Here is a 21,139-nt window from a genome sequence, read left to right as displayed (position 1 = left end):
TTTCATGCTTCGCCAGCAGGAGATGCATTCATTAGAGTAATACGATTACAGCTGGATATTATCGATTAATAATTGCATTTATTATCAATCGATATTTATAATTTCCCGATATTTAATCTCTCTGATAATTCTTCTAATATATAATTTTATTTCCCGAGAATTCTCTTAAAAATTTTTAAAAATTTTTATCTTCAATTTCGAGTGAATATAATTTTTAACGTGTCGTTCGAAGCTTGATATTAACTCATTGGAACATTCCAATTAATGGGGCAATATGCTTCTTTGATATGCCAGGATGACTTGAGAATTTTATTGTTACTCGAAACTCCCGAGTATGCGAGTCGACAAATAATGATTTCTTTTGAAGTAGGTCGTGCTTTGTTAAGTATGCTCTATGGTTCACACAAAGAGAATTCATGGCGCGTTGCACCTCGAAAATTCGCTTCCTCGCTCGCCCGTCGTACGTAACGATACGAATTATTTCTTTCTTCAATGAAAACAAATAATTTCGTCAGCGTTTTACGGAGAATTACTTGACTTGTTTTACGCATCTTATTACTTTCTCGCCGCTTTCCTTGCACGCTACGAGTTGAGACACTTCGCGTAACGATCGTATATCATTCCATAAGAGTGGAATTTTTTGTAGGATAACGGAGCTCAATGGCGTGAGAGAAAATGAATTAACGTACGTTACGGTGGCAAGAGAAAAAAAAACCGCGCGATAAATTCGCGCAGAAACGAGCAAAATATTTTGAACACGTCGCCGCGATGCACGTAGCTCTTTGCCTTGCTTATGAGATATACTCTTATTTGTCCGAATCAGAGAAGTACTTTTACATAAGCAGAGTTTTCGACACGGTGCATTTCCGGGAATTTCTCAGAGCGAAACTAAAAATGCGGAAGCAGTGACGCTTGAAGAAAATTTTTTGAGTATTTGCGAGTCCGTATAAATTCGTGACTGAGAATGATTATTTAGACGACAGATTTATTTTGTATTTACCTTTATTTAACTACTTCACTCTCTAAATCTCTCTGACGTGAGGTATCTAGGACAAGTTTTAATCTTCATACTGAAGCATACCGAAATTTAGTTACTGAAACATTAGTTATTTTAATTTAGGAAGATGAAAGTGGGTTGCGAGATTATATATATATATATATATAATTTTAATACGATTCTGGGGTAATATCTAAACTACGAAGGATTACTCTTATTCTAAATTACATTAATATTTCTACGCTATTCACGTTTATACGCGATCTACGTGTGCAAACAAAAACGTGTGCGAAACAAATTAGTAAATTAAAAATCCTTTATATTAGTTCACGTTCGCACTAGACTGCACAATCGCTGGTTAATTCGACTCGGTCGTCAGTCCTTTGATTACGCACGCTGCTAAATCGTCCTATGTGCCCACAGAAATTTCGATTTCTGCCCTCAGCGGTTATTTGCGCTTGCACGCACGTGATACCCTGGTGTATCTCCTCTCCCGGGAATTGCCTTTGTATTATTCATACACCCTTTATCTCGTGAACCTTTTTGTACATGGATCCGACAGAGATATGATATTGCCTCGAAATTATAGCTACCTTTCGCGCGATTTCTCTTTGAGGAAAGTGTTTTCTGGCACGGGACTACCGTAGTAATGTATATCAAGTCCTTGCTTGCAAATAATTAAAGAGCCGCATTAATATTTGAATGCGTAAGAAATGTTTTTGAAACCTGGAGTTTGCTCTCTATTTATGATATACCTATATCTTTAATTAAATTCTTATTAGATAATTTCTTTTCTTCTTTGAAGAGATCTTAAGGTTATTTTGCGATAATATTTGATTTAGAATTATCGAAATTATTTTGCTATTTGTGCAAAAAAAAAAGACAGTTCCTTTAAAAAATGTCTTTCTCCTTCTCTCTCTTGTATTTCTCGCCAAATAAAAGAATTATATCCATTCTCGTTTTTAAAATAAAATCGCGCACAGATGTTTTTTGTTAATTTCAACTACTAACAACGCAGATACAGAAGTAGCAAGAAATATTATTTTGAGTGGAGTTATCTCTGTACTTCTCAAATGTTGACCGTAGCGAAGTCTTCTCTCGTGAACTATGTTATTATATAATTTTTATATTTTCCGCGCGCTCGAGTATCTTTTTTAATTCGTTGCCTGTGATAATGTTTTTCGTTATTGCGCGTTCCTCTTCGGGTAAAACTCAATGAGGTCACTTTGCTCGGTTCAACTCGGCGCGCTCCCGCTTTGCGTACAGCGCGGTGAAGCGTTTACAATGGTATTATTGGAAATCGTGCTTTCATCAGAGCTTTGCCGACCAGTCTTACGAACAAAGAGCAAGTTGCAAAGGCGAATCGTTAAGTGCCATCGTTCAAGAGAAATTTTCTCTCAAATATACCTTCTCTTCTCTATATTCTTTCGCCGAGCAAAAATGCATAGGGAATCGGAACTATCGTACATTACAGTAGGATAGACCGGTTTATTTGAGCACTATGAAAATGTGCACGGAGGTCGGTCGAGACGAAATATTTGATGAACTTTGAAGCCGCGAGAAGGTCTATATGAATACCATCATGTTTCAGGATATGTACATATACGTTCTACATAATGCGCAGATGATATTTGCAACACTCACGAATTGTACGTTTAAAAATGTACAATACGCAAATATAATTAGATAGTATATATCTTTGGTTTCATTAATCGAAACGAATAGAATTCCGTCGTGTGAAATTAGAGGTGCGTTGTTTTGCGCAAACGGGACACATGACACATCGTGCGGTTTCTATTGATCGAATCGAAGCATCGGGCCATGAAATCTGCACTTCTGTGCAGGTTTCGAATGCTCTAGCTAGCAAAATAAACAATAACCATGATGTAATTTATTGTGAAATATACGATATTTGCGCGTATATATGTAAATTATTGTGCACGTAACAGCTGTTGCATTTACTCTAGGTTCAAAGGACACAGTTGATAAAATTCGAAAAGGTATTTTAACAAATTTTTAAATATTTAAATTAAGGTTATTTTATTATTTTCTCTCAGATATTATTTTACGTTACATTTAATTTTCATGCACGGTACAGATTTTTTAATTTAATTATTTAATGCGCGAGCGTTTCATTGGGAGTCACAAGGGAGTTTGTTATACAGACGATCGTTGTTCCATCGCGAAAATTCTTCGCTGTGAATGAGCAATCACAGTACAAAAGTGCAATTTCCGCATCGTGAATTTTGCCTAAGAGGCGTAGGAGATACAAATCGAGAAAGTTCAAGTCTCATAACGCATAATAAACGGATCTATAAACGCTAGCCTCGATCTTGCTGGCTTTTTTTCTTTCAATCTCGCGACTCTGCGAAATGTTTCTTCATCCACTATTCCAGCATGAATCGAGCGAAGATTAACAAAATAGAGGGTGAATAAGAGATGAAAGAAACGGGCTCTCGCTGGACTCGTCCTTGGCCTGGGTATACACGCGTATGTATATATCTACTCCGGTATCAAATGAGCTATCGAACTATCTATACATTCTATACGTATACTTAAGTAAGATTAAATGCTATTAAAAGCGAGAAATGTGTGTGTTCAGATATTAGTATTCTCCTTTTATGATCTATATTATCAACCCACGTAAATGACTTTAATTGCTCTCGTTTGACTGAGAAACCTTTGCCACGGTTTTTAAAACGCTACTATTGGAAGATTTAACAGCTGATTCTCTCGCTAATTTCATCGCTTGTCGGTTACGCATAATTGTCAAAGGGAAAGTTCGCATCGCGTGTATACTCTGATCGAGAGACACACTAGTCGTAGTATGCAGATTAATTCAGCGACGATTAAAGGGAGGTGAAGATGAAAGATCTTGCGAACGAGAGGGAGGGAGAGGAAGAGGGCGGGTGTATATGGGAAACTGGCAGGGGGTAGTTTGCGCAAACGGGTGAAAGAGAGCGGACGCTGCGCGTGTCCTTGGCCCGAGGCGAGCCAGACTTCTAGATCCGACGGCGCTGGCCTCCGTCGGATCTCTCGTGGACAAACTGCCGTTGAAGGAATCGTTAAAAATGCTCCCACCTACGTATCATCCGTTGTTTCACCCGTCGTTCCATCCTAGCGTCGATGATGATGCGTGGGAGTATTGTCGCGAGTGGGTGGGAAAACGATCGTCGAAACGTTCACGCTCCCCGAATCCCGTGTATAACCAGATCCAGTCAGCGAGTAGCCGTCCTTCGCGTCGTCGACGGGTTGGACCCCATCTTCGTCGATCAATACGCTTCCCCGACCGACTTTTCCTTCCCTCGGAAAATCAGCTACTACAACGTAACCGCAACTCGATGAGCTCATCTCTACCTGCCATTCCATTTTCTCTTCGTTGATTTGTTGTTTTTCGTTTATTTGCCAAATTTCAGGATAACTTGGTCAAGTTGATGGTAGTTGAGATATCTCTCTCTGTCAACAGGATTAGATATATTTGTCTGAAATAAAACTGCAATTTCAACGTGCGATCGAAAATGAAAGAAGGAAAGATTTTACTTGACTTTTTCATGCGCTTTTTATATGCGCGTATAGGTTCTCCCTGACACGTACTGGTATCTCAATGTACAATTTTGATATATGGAATATTTGAAGAATATTTTGAGCGCGCGCACATTATCGATCTTCTTCGCCTACGCTCTTTCGTTCAATTGTTAGATGTACTTCTGATACATCTCTCTGCGTGGTTTCGAAGGCTCTGTTCGACTTCTCCGTAGGGCCAAAATTCCTCGTTTTGCTTAGGATCTGAAATATCAACGGAATGCAAGTTGTACACGTTATCATAACAAATCTGGCAGATAATAAAACATTACATACATAGAAAAGCTTGTACTAATTAAAATACAAATATTTTATTGATAGAGAAAAACATTTTGCTTTCTTGTATATTACACGTCTTGTATATTTCTCTTTTATTTACCTACGAAGATTCTAGCTTGATCGCGTCAGTTAAAGCACAAGAAAAATCCATATCTGACTTTAAGATTCCTAGGGAAGTAAACGCGAAATATTTTATAGCATTTGAATGTGTACTACAAACGCGCCTTTTATTCCTTTCTCAATCGTATTTTAAATTGAGAGTCGCATATTGCGCAATGAAATAGCTTTTTAATACGGTGTTCTCTTTGGTTGTACCGTTCAATTGCTATTGGTATTTTCTGCAGAGGGTTTGCGTGATTGTTTGTTAAAAGTTCTTTTTGCGTAAACTCTATATTGTTCCAGAATTTTTACTTTCTCTGAGAACATATATATTTTTGCTACAGCTTGTTAAATGAGATACATAGTAGTACACTTTTATGCTAAAAAAATAGATTAAAAGCTGTGCGTGCTTTATTCAAAGAGATGTAATGCAGTGCAACGTATAAAGCTATGATTAAAAAATAGATTTTAGCAATGATTTCACTCGTATTTAGCTCAATATTCATCTTGTTCTCGTAAGTAATTGTCTAGTATCAATAATTTTTCGAACGCAATATTACGATTGCAAATTTTCATTTTGCTAAATGGCGCTAAATGGAACACTTGTTCGCTCGAAAGAGGAACCTTTCTTTCGCTCGCGAGAGAAATTTTATGACCTTTTAACCTAGGCTAGGCTAGAACTCGCATCGATTCTCTCCTGTAACAGAGCATTCTTATAGGCGGGAGGTTCCAGGGAGGATATTAAACGAGTTTCAGAAAATTATTACGATAATCGCCATATGGTCGTTGCCGTGTCTATAAAATCTCGACAGTGATCAGTTTCGCCGGAAGTTCAGTGTATCGATTAAGCAACGCAACGAATTCCGAAGGGCTATCGATTCCACTTTTAATATCGGCGGTCGAGAATCTACTTTTTTGTTTGTGCAGGACTTGAAGCGTTCCTAAAGTATCCTCTTTGCATTTTGCTTGTCTGGTTTACCCATAGCTTTAATGAACTCGATCAATGATGCTAACGAAATTTCAATGGCATATTTGAGGCATTTAAATATTCATTTAAATACTACCAAACCGCGAAATCTGCTATGGAAATACTTATTATCAACGTCAATTTATTTCTTGTTTTGTAGGAGAAATCTTTGATGATAACTCGCGATATATCATAAATTATCTTATTTTTATAAATTGTTAGAGTGCGTAGATTTTTTATAGAAATGTTATATTGGATGGAGCTTGATATTTGCGAAAGACTAGTAAACACGTATGCCCAAATCTGATTAAATTAATATCGTGGCAGTTATAGTACCACTCTTTCTAATGAGATACGAGTGACCCGAGCATATAATTAATCCGCTTTCGGATCATTGAAGTTTCACAGTTCGCTTGATCTGCCTGGAGCAGTAGAGTCATCGACTTGGAAGTCTGCGAACGCACTTCCTCCAGTCCGACGGAGACTCGTCGGGTTTCAGACGGAAAGAATGCCCGAAATTGAAAACGCGAGAATTATTGCGACCCATTGCCGGTTCCCTGACCCGAAGACGCCACGCCGAACTCTTCCCGTTTGCGATACCGTTGTCGGAGTACGGTGAATATACGTATTCTCCTATTACTCTCGCGCTTACTCATTTTTCACAGTGACGCCGCAGATAATTTTCCGTCTGACTTATGACAGAGATTTGACCGACGATAAATCGACGAAGAATGCGAAGTCGATTCGTCGAATCGACGAAGAGTGCGGCGATAAAGTTGGAAACGGATATGCCCATACATGAAGTCTATTTTTAACGCGGATACGATTTTGCTGATTTATCTATGAAATTGTTTCAATGTGAGAACAAAGATTCACACGCACAACTTTGCATCTCTTATTGTTGGTGTCGTCATCGCGAATGCAGGCATCTGGCTTGACTTCGAACGGGCTCCTACTTTGCTATCTACGAAAGAAATATTTCGCGCCAGGGTTGTTATGTTTTAAACGTTTTGTTTAAAATGAAAGTTTTAAACTTTAGATATATTTAAACATACATTTTTTTTACATTCAAAATTTACTTCCAAAATTTGTATTACACTTTCTTAAAGAACATGTTTTAAACATTTGTTTAAGACAGAAGCAATAAGAACAATATTCAGTGGAATTTGCTTGACCCAAAATGCATGACACATATAATGCATAACGCATATAAGGACATGAACCAAACAGAATCCTATTCTCAGGATGGAAATTAAGTATTCTGATTGGTTCATTTCCTTATTTGTCATGCATTATGCATTATGCATTATGTATTATGTATTATGCAGGGAGCCGATTATATATCTTGAAACGAGGTGAAAATTGCAAAAGTGAGGAAATTCACTAGAGTATCTACGTTTTCATTAGTCGAAATCTAGTAAATAAGTTTACTTTTGTAATTTTCATCTTTTTCAAGATACATAATCGACCTTCGGAAGCCTATACTCCCCGCTCAAAAATAAGTACTTCGAAGTATCAAATAGACCAATATCATTTGTCTGTCTGGTGCTTCAAAGCATTTGTAGCGTTTAATTAGATTACACTTATAAATTAGAGCTTATTTGATGCTACAAATTCTTCGAAGCGTTAAATATTAGTGAAAATTAAGTGTATATGTTTAATAACATGTTTAAAACATTTTTTTTTTGTACTTGTTTAAAAACATGGTCAAAACTTAAAAAACACGTTTTTAACAAAAAAACATGATGTTTTGTTTTTTCTTTTTAAACATGATTTTTAGCAAATCGGTTTCGCGCACGTAGACCGAAACATCAACCCTGGTGGAACAAAACGTGTCAGGAAGCCGTCGATAAGAGGAAACAGAGCTTTGAAGCCTGGAAACACGAGCTCACAGTGGATAATTTTCTCAGATATCAACAGAGTAATAAAGAGTGCAGGAAGGTGCTTAGAAAAGAGAAGAAAAAAGGTTGGATTTTAATAAATGTAATCAGTTTAATCATAAAACTCCAATGTCGGAAATTTGGAGATTAGTTACGTACGTTTTCTCAGCAAGCGAGTGCGATTATCGCCTCAATGCTCCTGCAATTTCACGGATATTGTTTCAACGAGCTCGTTGACGCTAGCGTTGATAGTTAATGCATGTATACATAATGATATATATATATATATATATATATATATATATATATATATATTTGACAAGTGTCACAACGTGTGCTTTGTCAGGTCAGGTTATTTGTACATCATTATATGTTGTGCAGGTATATTCCGTTGTTAGATAGCAAGAGATATCTACTTGACAGCTGTATGCGTGTGTACATGTGTAACGTTGTAGGTCACGCATTATATATCGTATAGCAAAACCGTTATCATCCGTTAATGGGTCGAAGGAACACTATATCGGTCACGTAGTGCGCTTCCTTTATGATTGTTCTTAGTCACCGCTATCCTTCCGACATATTACACAATTATCGACGTCATCAACCTGGAACATACCGGACATGAGATTATGACATAAGGATTATGCCATTAATATCACAAAGGTGCTCCGTCGCTAAATATATGCGACCTTTCTAACATGAGCTCGAGAATTATATAAAGCGGCTAAATAAGAATTATTTTGATCGACTCGTTGATTAATGTAAAGTGTTAATATAAAGTTGTCTCAATATAAAGTGTTGTAGCAGGGAGGGAAAGAAAAATAGTAATAAGGATAAAAACGAAAAGTGGATTCCATATTTAAGATCAATTTTTCTCTCTCGGAATATCAAACGCGGGTGCAATGGAACAGAAAAGCAAGATCAAGTTTTAATTTTTAACGATAACGTTGATAACTCTTTATCAATGTGTTGAAAACACAGCGATATCTAATCAAGATATTCCGCGTTCACAAGTCGCGCGAGTTACTGTGAAGTCAGTAAAGTCAAATGGCCGTCAGTATTTTTCGCGCATGGTATCGGTTAAGTGTGATGTGTTCATAACGGTGACAAAAACGCGAGATTTCTCGTCACGTCTATACCAGAGTTCCGTCATATGAAAGTTTGTCAAGTGACGTCGTCGTCGGCCGAACGAACTTTTTCGTAACTTTTCACTGGACAACGGCGACGCGACGTCGACGAATTTTCTCGTCGCTGCTGAAGTTCTGCTCTGTTTCGTTCGTGGAGATAAAACGGGAATATATCTCGTTAACAAACAAGTATCGTATATCATCCGCGCCGCAATTACGGGGTTTTGATCACGACAGGTTTCGTTAGTCGATCAATTTACGAGAGATTTTTCTTTAGGTGCTTATAACTGTCACATATATTTTCGTGGATTGACAACGATTAGTTCGACAACAGTTATTTCTCATTATACTTATTTATAGCCTAAAACGTAAGGAGAAATTCTAGAGAGAAACGAGAAGAGCCTTGTGTTATTCGTGGATAAGCATAATCCTTTTTTGTCTACAATTTAAAAGTCCATTATTGTTGGCTTTGCACCGAGATCCTCGCGAGATCGAAATTGCCCAATATCTCGAAATCTTTATGTATACTTATGCAATCTGCAGATTTGGTATACCAACAAATTATCTCGACGTGACACGAGGGCGGTTATAATACTTGACACTTGTTTGGCGATTCTCGGGTATCTCGGCTGGAGTTAAGCCTGCCGTGTAATCTCAACTCCTGGACCGCGGCGCCAATTATCCGATGCGCCTGCATCTTGCGGAGCTGGAAACTGTTATTAAGCGTTATGTAGCGGCACCATTACGGAGCCACGTGTATTTTACACTGATTCGTTCCCTTTAATAGCCGCCTGCTTGCAGCGAATCGGATGGAGATAGGCAAGGGTGAAGGATGAAGCTGCGCGAATTGAAGTGCTTCAATCCGGTTGATTAAATCGCTTTTAGTTTATAGGGGCAACCGAGTTACAGAGGCAACCTCCGCATATCCTTGCCTATGCATGCTAAAGTCGCGCCTTCGTAAATTTCCTCGAGGGGCGAATACGTGCGAATGTTCAAATATCCTTCACAAAAGACCTGGCGTCGTTTTATCGCAAAGTTGCAGCATTGTTGTGGTACAGCTGCCACGTGATACGTAAAAAAATACGTGTCTTCCATTTTAAAGCTGTGTTTTTTAACTAGCTATTCCAGTTTCATTTCTATGGCTCGTATAAAGCGACCCGCTGCACTCGTTTATGATTCCTGTGAGAGTTGTCTCGTCAAAAACCTTTAAACCTTTATTGCCAATTATTCCTTTCCTTTAAATTTCAGGGAAATATCGCGTTTTCGTGACATCTAAAAAAAATTGACTTCTATCTTTATGGACTTACGTCTATATGGATTATTTATCGTTTCGAGAAAATAAATACTTGAGTCTGTTTCGTTAGGAATTTTTATATAACCTAGATTATATAATTATGCAAAAATTGGGGTTTGAGATTAAAGCTGACCTGCAATGACCGTTTCGTATAAAATTCCTGCGAACCAAATTAGCGGAAAAACGCGCTCGCGGCATTACAGCTTTCCACGAAACTACCTCTAAAGTGCTCTAGGTTACGACGGAATCACGTTGATATGTTGGTTTGTACGATGAGGTACACTATGGCGTGGCAGTTTGAAACGCTGCGACCGAAGACCAAGACCGGCCGACCTTTTCCACGAGTCGTTAAAGCTATAAGAAGAGGTGAATCGTTTTCTATTTTACTGAAAGTGTTAAATGTCAATGTAACTTACCGTCGATGCGTTACGCGAGCAAACGGCAATCTATTTATGACGCGCGGTTTAGACGACAAAGTATATAATGCGCCGTATATCCCTCTCAGTATGTCGTGTGTAATGTAACGTTTTTCTCTCGCGAACGTTATTACATTTTTTTATTTTTTGAATAGTGAAATATACGTCTCGCTTAATTAATAATTCTACCGTTATCCGCGGATATGTTAGCTACGCTGAAGCATAAAATGGAATAAATGTACAAAAAAAGGGATTACCACTCTTTTTTTTAACTCGATATATTTCATGCAGGTTCTAAAGTATGGATTTGAAAGAAAAAAAGTTATTTCGTTAAGATTGTACATGAAAAGTATGCATATACATACACACATGTATAATTTTGCGATTTGTATTTAATTGCGTTATCCACACACATTGAAGACGATATGTGACACAATATTCAAAAACAACTAAGGATAAATGTACGGGTTTTGCGTACCAGTCGTGTCTCCACGTCGCACTGAAATTTATATCGTACATCGGAAACATCTGGCGATGGAATACAGCTGAATACAGCGAAAGTTATACATAGCTCGTATTATATTTAACGTCCGAGATCTCGTAACGTTGTGCTTCGGAAAAGCGATTCGCGCCAGTCGCTTCTATCACTATCGCCGCACAACCATTTCCTTTTCTCATCGGGTTGTGATGAATGGCGAAGTCAGAATTCTTGGCAAAGGAGTCTCGTGAGAAATCTATCTGACGTATCCGGGTTAGAACAAGCCAGCGATACTTCTGAATAGCCATTTACACGTTGATCCGATATCGCGTGATTTTTGGCTACTTAACGTGTTACAGTGTAGACTTTTTTGTAATATATATAATATTTTTTGCTAAATTCTGACATTTAATATTAAGTCTTAAATGACATGCAAGCGTCATTCATATCTACTTACTTAAACTTTCTAAATTTCTAGATAATTCTATTAGTGATGTATAAGTGTCTCGAATCTTTACTCTAAACTTATGTGTATAACAAAAAAATTGTATGGAATTTAAAAGATTAAAGAAAACGACATGAATGATGCATGCATGCTATTTAATAGTTAATATTATAAATAGTAATATATGATTTTTGTTCTGAATAAGTATTTCTGAATAACCAGGGAAAAAGCTTAACAAAATTAAATTAAATGGCACTAAGTTTTTATTTAATTAGTAGTTTTCTAACAGATGAAAATAACATCTTATTTGAAAGAAAAATAGTTATAGAACTTTACGCTTGCCTATTTTTATGTAATAGCTATGACCTACTTCAACGGTGTTTTTTACTTTAACACCGTTGAGTTAACTGCGAAGAAAGGTCCTCTTTCACGAACATTGCGTTTATTCTCATTTTACTTTTCCTGTTCTGCCATCAGTTTCCACGAAGGCACTGGCTGGTGCGAAGAGTCTCGGCGGATTCTTGTACAGCGCCGTGAACAAGGCTGGGAAGACCGTGGTGGAGGCCAGCGTGAAGATCAAGAAGACCGTCGAAGAGAACGTGAGTTTTTTCCATTGTTACTATAATCCTGTAAATGTACCGATCGATCCGGCTTTAATGATCTGCGTCGCCGCTGTCGTCCGGACAATTTCAATCGGATAGCGAGATATTTTCGAGATTTATTCCAATCTAGTGTACCACTTTTAATAGGGATTAATTTACAAATAATTTATACAAACTTTATTAAAAAGATTATGACGTATATACGCTGCAGTGACTATAAGCACTTCATGTCTATTTACGTTAAACCTACGTTCAATTGGAAACGATTGTAAATTAGTGCGTTATATCAACGTTTTCTGGGAATTGATCGATAAACGTTTCGCTATAGTTTTGCTTCGAACTACTTTTTTTTTAGACGCAAACTGCAGAGCTATTTATCCGCGCTCGTTTCGTACCGTTACGTGCACGAGCAAATTGATAACACAGTTTTAATATTCCTGCCGCGTATTATTCGATGTTTTCACATTTCGTGTATCGAAGCACCTGGAATTTTTGCATTGTGCATTTACCACTCGTGCCACCGTCCGTACGTGAGTGTGGGTGAATTTCGAATATAGAATAAGCAAAGAATATACTATGTAGAAGCAAACTTATTTTGCAAACGTTTTTCCACGGATGAAAGAAACGCAATATTTTAATGCAAATATTTTATTTTTGCTCTTTCGCCCTTCGGAAAAATTCGGTATAGTTTTTTTCTTTCTTTTATCGGCATTGCGCTCTGTCGCTGTCGATATCGGCTCGTAGGATTTATTCTTTCGTAATGGTATACGGGCTGATACATGTACGCGTACACATATCCAATGCACGACAGAATATGATGTCCCGTGAGACTTCGCTAAATGCGTAAACCGCGACAGGCACTTCCGCAGATTATACACACGCGTATAATCGCGCATCGCGATATATGTTTCGAATATTAAAGGAATCCCCTTAGTGCTTACAGTCAGCTAACTTTGTCTCATAAACGTTAATTCACAATATCGAGAATTTAATGCTCAATTCGCGATAAACTGAAAAAATTCAGGTTGACATCTTAAAATAATAAATTATCTTAAAATAATTCGATGAAATTTTCATAGAATTGACTGATGCAATTTTTCCTGAAAGAAAAGCGACGCGTGTAACAGCTAGCTAATATACATATCGCTATTTCTGCAATCACTTAAAAAATTGTTGGCGTGTCAAGTTCTCGTAGAGTATTGTGTTCTATATACTTACTGAACGACCGTGGAACTCGCATCAATCAAACAGCCCGCTATCGCGCATCCGTGCATACCTGCATACATTTCGTACAATGTGCCGAGCAGCAAATGCCGTTAACATCGACGAGCTCTCATACACGACGTGCGATTATTGAGAATACGCGAATAGTCGAAATTTATTCCGCGTCCATCCTTTTTCGAGTGGTGCAGGCCGCTGACATCAGCCTGGCGGTGCGTCCAGCCGAAGAAAAACCACTTTCGCGTTTATACTCTGGTTACTGTGAATAGATATTGGGGGTATTTGTTCACCCGCCTCTTCATCTTGTTTTTTTTTTTTTTTTTATGGACGTGTGAATGGATGGACGATATGTACTTTTGTGATAGCCCAAAACCCGGCATTCGAAATATAGGTCATTAAAGTGCGCCGCTGTGCGATTCGCCTCGCGATTTCCGCGCGACAGATTTATCACGGCCTCATTGCCTCGAAAATTAACGGATTCTCGCGCCAAGCTGTCAAGCAGCTCTACTCTTTTGACATGTTAATTCGCGTGTGACAATTATTACTTCTATACAGAGAACTACAATGAACTAATTAATAAGCGACCTATTACAAATTAATAGTAATTAGGTGTAAAATAACAATACAATTCGCGTAATTTGATGAGTATAGGATCTCTTACAATCATCATACAATACTTTAATAGCGTATTTTAGAAATTAATGAAAGATAAAAAATCTTGATACAAAAATGGTGTAGTCGGAATAGTTTCCGAATTATATGTGACTAAGTGGATTGATCACATAGAGTTTACTAAATTGAGTTTATTGCATTTCTATTATTTTTTTATTTTTAATTTAAATGATATTTATTTTATCTTTGATATTATCTTTTGGTTTCTTGCAGGTAAATGTGCAATTACAATTATAATAATCAATTTATATTGTGATAAATAACACGTCAGACTTATTTTAAAACATACGAGAAGAGAAGGAAGAAGAACATTTTTTTTGTGCCATAAATTGAATAATTTGCATGTAACAGTTAAAATTTCTCATTATTAATCTGTCAGAATATCAGCAATGGTCAATTGAACGGTAGAACTCAATATTATCCGAGCTATAAAAGTTAACAAAAAATAGTGGATTGATATGTAGTGAACTCTATGCGATATCATTGGTCCTTTTCTACTTTGATTGCTCATTTCGAAATTTATTTTTTGGCGACCTTGACATTTTCGTAATTGCGAATTTTGAACTTCAACCAATTATCTCCAGAATTAAAGTATTGTATTCCACGCTTGCATAATTAATATGCTTGAAACATTTAACGAAGTCGTTAGTGGCCTTCGTCAAGTTAACGTCTTTATATCTTTATGCCCGATAAATAAACAGTTTGAACAAGTAATACGACGATATGGGACGGTGATTGTCGAATGGGGTCGCAATTTTCTCGGCTTTCTGCCAGATACATTTTCCAGCGGTCGCGGCAGTGATTTACCACTGTTGCGACCACTCGCACGTTCTCTGACACTCACATGCACGTGACGTGTAATTTCTCAAGAGACCGATGCACCGTGCGTACGTAGCATCCGCTTGTCCCGTGGTGATCTTCGACAGGTTTACACGTCGGGAAGACATAACGTCGTTCGATCAAGTTGATGCTTGTCACCGTTGATGCATCATTAATGTAACAAAGTTACAACAATCTGTACGAAGGAATTGAAATAGACTGTTTTAAAAATACAAATTTTAGAAGTGGGATTCATTATTTGACATCATACAATAATCGATTTATCATTTTTTTTATATTTTTAAATGTAAAGCGTAATTATCTATCAAAATAATGAAATTAATTTAATTATAGATAACGTTTGTTAACAGTTGCTGCAAATAGCAGCATCGCGATGGCGATAGGTTCCGTCAGTAACTTTAACGATGCATCACACCAGGTTTACAATTTTGGCCCTTAGACTTCGGCTTTAATTTCAACCATATAAATTTATATTACGCGCAGGTAGGTATATGAAGGGGGCATAAATTTTTGCGCATATAATAAATTCACTCGACGCTGTTACCAGGTACCGTCGAGCATGTATTATCGTTGTAACCAGCGTTACAGGTTGGATGTACCGATGAATAGGTACTATCACATAACAAACATCGGCAAACAAAACGACACGGAAACTCATCGAATGTTCAAGCACCACGTTCGCGTTTGGGAGTGTGGAATTACGAGAATGCTCGTGTACACCGAAATCGGGCGCATGCATATACGTTTTTAACGTCGCTCGCGTGTTGTTGATTACGATCGACAATATTGATGGGAAATTTCGAAATGACGTTTTATCACCAACGTCGTTATCGTTTAATCGGTTTGTTTGTAGATATTATTTGGTTAAATTATATTGAATTGACAATTTATTTACATAAAATTGTTTTGTTTATTTATAATTAAGTTTAAACTTTGCTTTAAACTAAATTTATGCATTCATATGCGTTCGCGTTTGCTTTATTTAAGTCAAGAGTCCAGAAATTTGTCTTTCGGATCATCTTGAAAATGAATATCTCACATAGATCTTGCAGACATATAGTCTCAAGTTAATGCTGTTATTAATATCTTCCGGAAAAGGCGGCAGTATATTTATTTTATATGTTAAAACGGGACAATTTTCCTGCCCCTTTATTCGTGCGAATGTTTTGTTGCGTTTTATAAAATCGTGACTGCACTCAAGTTCAATTTGTTACTCTTTAGATTTACCGATATTATACGGCAGACAATGACAATGGCGTTTCGGAACACATGTTGCTGAAGATACGATCGCGTCGACACATGACAAGATTCTATGCACTCGTTCATTATCTGATCGCATGTTTCATTATTGAATTATGTAGGAACGGAGCGAGCGATGGCATAGCTCTCACGGGCTGTTGTTTTAGCGACGTGTTGCAATTTTATCCCTTAGCTCAACAGCATGAGACAATCTATCTACAACTTGACGTTATCAGTTTAGTTTCAAATCAAATCAGCCAGGTTTATTTGTCAGCAATTTACAGTACGCGCACAATTCATGTGCTCTATATTTATTTCTTGGTTTTTTTATTTCGATTTTACTTTTTATCATTATCGTATACTTTATCGTGCACTTTATATGAAATAGAAATCTTTTATTGCCTGTTTTATTATTTTCTTATTTCATTTTATTCTTCCTCGGATTAATTTTTTCGTATCTTGTATGAGATGCTTTCTTATTGTATATCAGGAAACAATTTTTGTTGGAAATCTGGAAAAATTTATTAAATTTTGTAGATTCCGTCGCAGTTATATATATATATATAACCGATCATGTATTTTATCACAAAAATTCTATTTTTCGGCCGCGATCACGAAAATGAAAAGTTGTGGAATATTGGTGTTCACATGATATCTACTTTGTGCCGCGATCTCGTATCGCCGCGAGCGTTATCTCGTGCCAAATAAACGATAAAATATTTCATCACTCACTATACCGTTCGTAGACGCTGTCTGTTCTCATCTTTATTTTTACTGGCAGGGATCTTGAAAATGAGATTTATGCATATCACGTACATTATCGACTACGCACCAATATTTCCCCGTGACAGCTGCTTCTGTTTTATATCGTGAGCAATATGTCAGAACAGTGTTCCTTTGTGAAATAGTCTGGCACTTATTATGCCACTTCGTAAAATTTTGATACGTATCGTAGATACTTAATAAATTGAGATATGGCTTGAATTTTTTGATGAACGTGGAACTGTGTTTTTATTGTATATGTATTGATGTAGACATCTAGATCAGACCTTATTTATAATACATGGAATTAATTGTTGTGTGTATTACATAATATCTGAAATTATAGGAATAATCTTTAACAATTGCAAATATATATTAAGATATAACATTTTACATTATGATAGAACTAATTTTTTAAATAATTTGTTTTTATTTCATATTACATGTGTATTGTATTTGGGACAAAATTTATAATTTTTCTTTTTATTTGCTATCTATTATATTTAAAAATGCTTATTTGAATTAATTTATGTATTTAATGAAATTATATGTTAATTTATGTAGATTTTATCATATAAATTATGGTCATATGATGAGCAATAATATACGGAAAAGCTCGCGTGCTTATTTGTCCGTGAGGATATGAAATTATGCAGTTGTGTTATATTCTACAATTGCAAAATTTATTTATGTACAGGCTTTTGAATTTTGATGGTTGATAGTTATAGTTCCAAAGTTTGAACCTCTCGTAATGAGACAAGTTTGATGATATCATAAAGTTCACTTTGCCCTCTTTCCCATATATCCGATCATGTAAAACACATCTATTAATAATCCTCTTTTCCGTGAACTTAGTGGATATTTATAGAGTGACGTAAACCTTACTTTGGTCTTCATAATGCATCTCGGGGTAAGAATCTTAGGAAACTCTTTAAAAACAATGCAAGAGACTTCGTCAACACAATTAATATTTTTCTCATTTCTTGTAAGTTTTATAGGGATAACAACAATTTCTAAAACTAATCTAAAATTTTATAAAATCAAAGTTTACGTATGAAAATTTTTATAATTATCTCGAAATTGTGATGGAGTAATAATGTAAAATGTCGTGAGACGTTATCTTACCCACAAAGAATGAATTCTTTTTATAAGCACTAAAAATATATATAATTTTGAGGAAAACGCTTATGTAACTTTTATCTTGTACTTGCAGAACTCGGGAATTAAATTAAAAGTTTTCCGCGCTCGCACAACTATCTCAGGCAAACGCAACGACTCGTTCCGTCGTGCATGAACGAATAACATTTTTCTTTATGAACTTTAAGACATATATTTTCTCATAATTAAAGAGATTACAGCAGACAATAACCTCAATAAGCTATTGACATTTATGCGTATAATTGTCCACTATTATATCGCCCACAATAGAGTATCAAAGATCAGAAAGTTAGCTACGGGATTTAGTTACGTTTTGGTTGTCTGGCGCGACCGTAATCACTAGCCAACAAGTGGATAAAGCTAGCGGAACCAGACGGCACGAGAGCGCCAGTAGTGGTCTACCGCGTCTAGTCAGCCCTCCAACGGAGAGCTTCTCGTTTTTTACGGTTCATGATTACTAACCATGTACACGCGCGCGCATAAACACAATTTATACACATATATGGAATTGTGTAGTGAATACACAATAGAATTTTTCACATATACTCACACAAATGATCATCGTATACTTATTGATACGTGGAGAAAGCACGAGCGTGCACGCGCGTATCAAGTCTGTCTCGGCCGTGCGAGACTACGCGCGGCGTGCATACACCAGCTGAAGAATAGGGGCAGTTGGTATTGATCCGCAACGCCACCCCCTCGGTTTGAGGGATCCGACTATACGGTAACGGGAGCTAACTCACACCACCGCCGTTACCGCAAACATCTCGCGGTTTGTGCGACTTCTGCGAAAAGCTGGCGATAACAGCAAGGCCACTTGCGGTCTTCAACGATCTTTTCTTGCCTTCTTTTCCGCGCGAATAACCGTTTAATCAGATTTAGCGACTTTTTTTCGCGCTGTTTGATTATTTGTAACTGGTGGCATTTGATTGCTGTTGAAGATGATTCCAATAGCTCCTTCGGAAAAGTTAGCATTACTTCACCGCAGTTTTTTTTTTATTATATTATATTATTTTTTAATCACTGATTTGTTATACTAAAAATAGATTCACTTTCTCCTTCTTGCTGCATATACAAAAGTTTTAGAATAATTTTTTAAAGTAATTTTCAACGAAATCACGCGTCTCAATAAATAAAATATTTATCTCGCTGTAACATTATTTTATCTATAAATTATTCTATTTGTTCTTTTATCAAATATTGGCTGCATATTCCTATATTGTCTTATATTGTTGAATCTGATTATTTACAATGACGTATACCATCGACACGCACCTGTTTTCCTCGTCGTAAAACGACAATGACCCTTCTTTTCTTTTTCTTTCTTTCTTGCTATGGCTTGGTCGCAAACAGCAGCTCGCACCGCTGTGCGGCTGATGAGAATCGATGACCCGAGAACCTTGAACTTTCTTCGCTCTGTCGCTCACCGTTCTACGCATACGATATCCCACTTCTTCTCTCATGCACTTCCCTAAGTCGCACGTATCGAATGTCGATTCCAGATGCTAACCAGGATTTCGCAAGTGTTTGTCAATTCAAGGTTGCGTAATGGCTGATGCATAGGTTGCTCCATTTTAATAAATGCATCACGCGGACCAGTATGACCTCAATACACATCATAACGGCTAATGCATAATTCGGATAATGCGTAATGAATTAATCGAGCAGACATATTTAAATCTTGTTTGTAAACAGGAATATGTTTTAAAATACGATGGGTATATATCTTGTATTTCGAAAATTACTAACTTTCTCTATCTCTCTTTCTCACTTTCTGGTTCTTTCAAAGGTGCTATTACGTTATTAGAGTTTATGTGGATTTCTATTTTTAAAAATCTTAGAAAGGAAGAGCTGTTCATTATTTTTGAATATTTTTAGTAAGAGATTTTGTGTAGAAACCGGATTTGTGTAATTTTGTTTTTGTGTGTTGTTTTTTTTTTTTTTTTTTTCCGGAAGTAACGAGAGTAGAAAATCAGGGCAAAATGTGTCCATCAAAATTTGCATAACCATGTTAGTGATTATAGTACTACATTGCCAAACGCTTTGACACGGATGAGATACCTCTATTTGCAATTCCAATTATTTGCGTAACGGGAAAAGCTACAACTTTGAAGGCGGCAACGACAACATTAATCACATGCATGGAACAAATTGCTTCGTTTGAGTTATAATTTGTTTTTCTACTCGCAGATTTTAATCCTTTAAGGGGGCACTTAAGACGAGTCAAGAGAAAAGTAAATTTGTTTTTTTATATTTTTGAAAAGTATGATATTTGTTCTTGATTGATTTCATATGCGTACAATGGAAAATCTAAATGACCAAGTTTTAGAAGGACACAATCGCGATAATAAAAGTCAGCCGTTAAATTATTTTGTTTCCACTTTTATGTGGCTTTATAACGCCGAAAGTAGGAAACTTTTGTCTCATCTGTCAGATCCGACGACGTGCTAAATAATAAAAAATACCGTTGAAAACTTTGTGTGAGCTGTGAACTGCAAGATACCGCTTACCATGTATCGACTAAACGTCACAGTGGTTTAGACGTGCTCGAATATGCTTTTTCTAAGTTCAAAAGGGATTTGTGTCAAATTTTCAGGTGTCGTGCGTAATTTACTCGATGACGAATGTCAGAGTGTCAGGTATGGTTTATAAATATGAATGAATACACAGGAAAAATATCATATTCTTCTCTAATATTTGAAGATAATCGCAAAATGTTTTTATTATTAAGATATAATTTCGCTGTGGATACATTGTACATGGATTACGCAAATAATTATACTTTTAGCATTTGCCACGGCGCATTATTCATTACGTATTATCGAGCACAGCGAGGCTTCCGATAATTAAATGTTTCATTATCGTGACAAATGATGCACACGGACAACATGGCACTTGCGTTGAATACGAAAGCGTTGAAGTTCAAAGACTAATTAATTTGACTTGAAAATATGCGAATCGCGACTGCTGTTTCTAATCAATTTGATTGATAGCAACTCGACCTAATTTAATGTAACAACAATTAAAATATGGAAGTTCAATATGCAGTTGCCTACGCAGCATTTTACATCATTATGT

General features: G+C 36.6%; 1 protein-coding gene and 1 long non-coding RNA gene across 5 annotated transcripts in view; one reads left to right on the top strand and one right to left on the bottom strand.

Annotated features, from left to right (window-relative positions):
• Sap47 (Synapse-associated protein 47kD) overlaps positions 1 to 21,139 on the top strand; it is a 69,513-nt gene that overhangs the window by 6,489 nt on the left and 41,885 nt on the right. For all 4 annotated transcript variants that reach the window (XM_071785054.1, XM_071785055.1, XM_071785053.1 and 1 more), the window contains exon 4: positions 12,042 to 12,163. In XM_071785054.1, the coding sequence (XP_071641155.1) occupies positions 12,042 to 12,163 (122 nt within the window). The remainder of the gene's footprint in view (positions 1 to 12,041; positions 12,164 to 21,139) is intronic.
• On the bottom strand, positions 8,205 to 18,798 carry LOC139817185 (uncharacterized). The gene is made up of 3 exons (XR_011733153.1): positions 18,609 to 18,798; positions 14,904 to 15,074; positions 8,205 to 8,409 (listed from the first exon to the last, which is right to left on the bottom strand). It is a non-coding gene; the product is annotated as an uncharacterized lncRNA (long non-coding RNA).

The sequence above is a fragment of the Temnothorax longispinosus genome, chromosome 8, assembly GCF_030848805.1.
Source record: "Temnothorax longispinosus isolate EJ_2023e chromosome 8, Tlon_JGU_v1, whole genome shotgun sequence".
Classification (NCBI taxonomy): Eukaryota; Metazoa; Arthropoda; class Insecta; order Hymenoptera; family Formicidae; genus Temnothorax; species Temnothorax longispinosus.
Note: the sequence above shows the minus strand (reverse complement) of the source record. Positions and strands in the feature narration are given on the sequence as shown.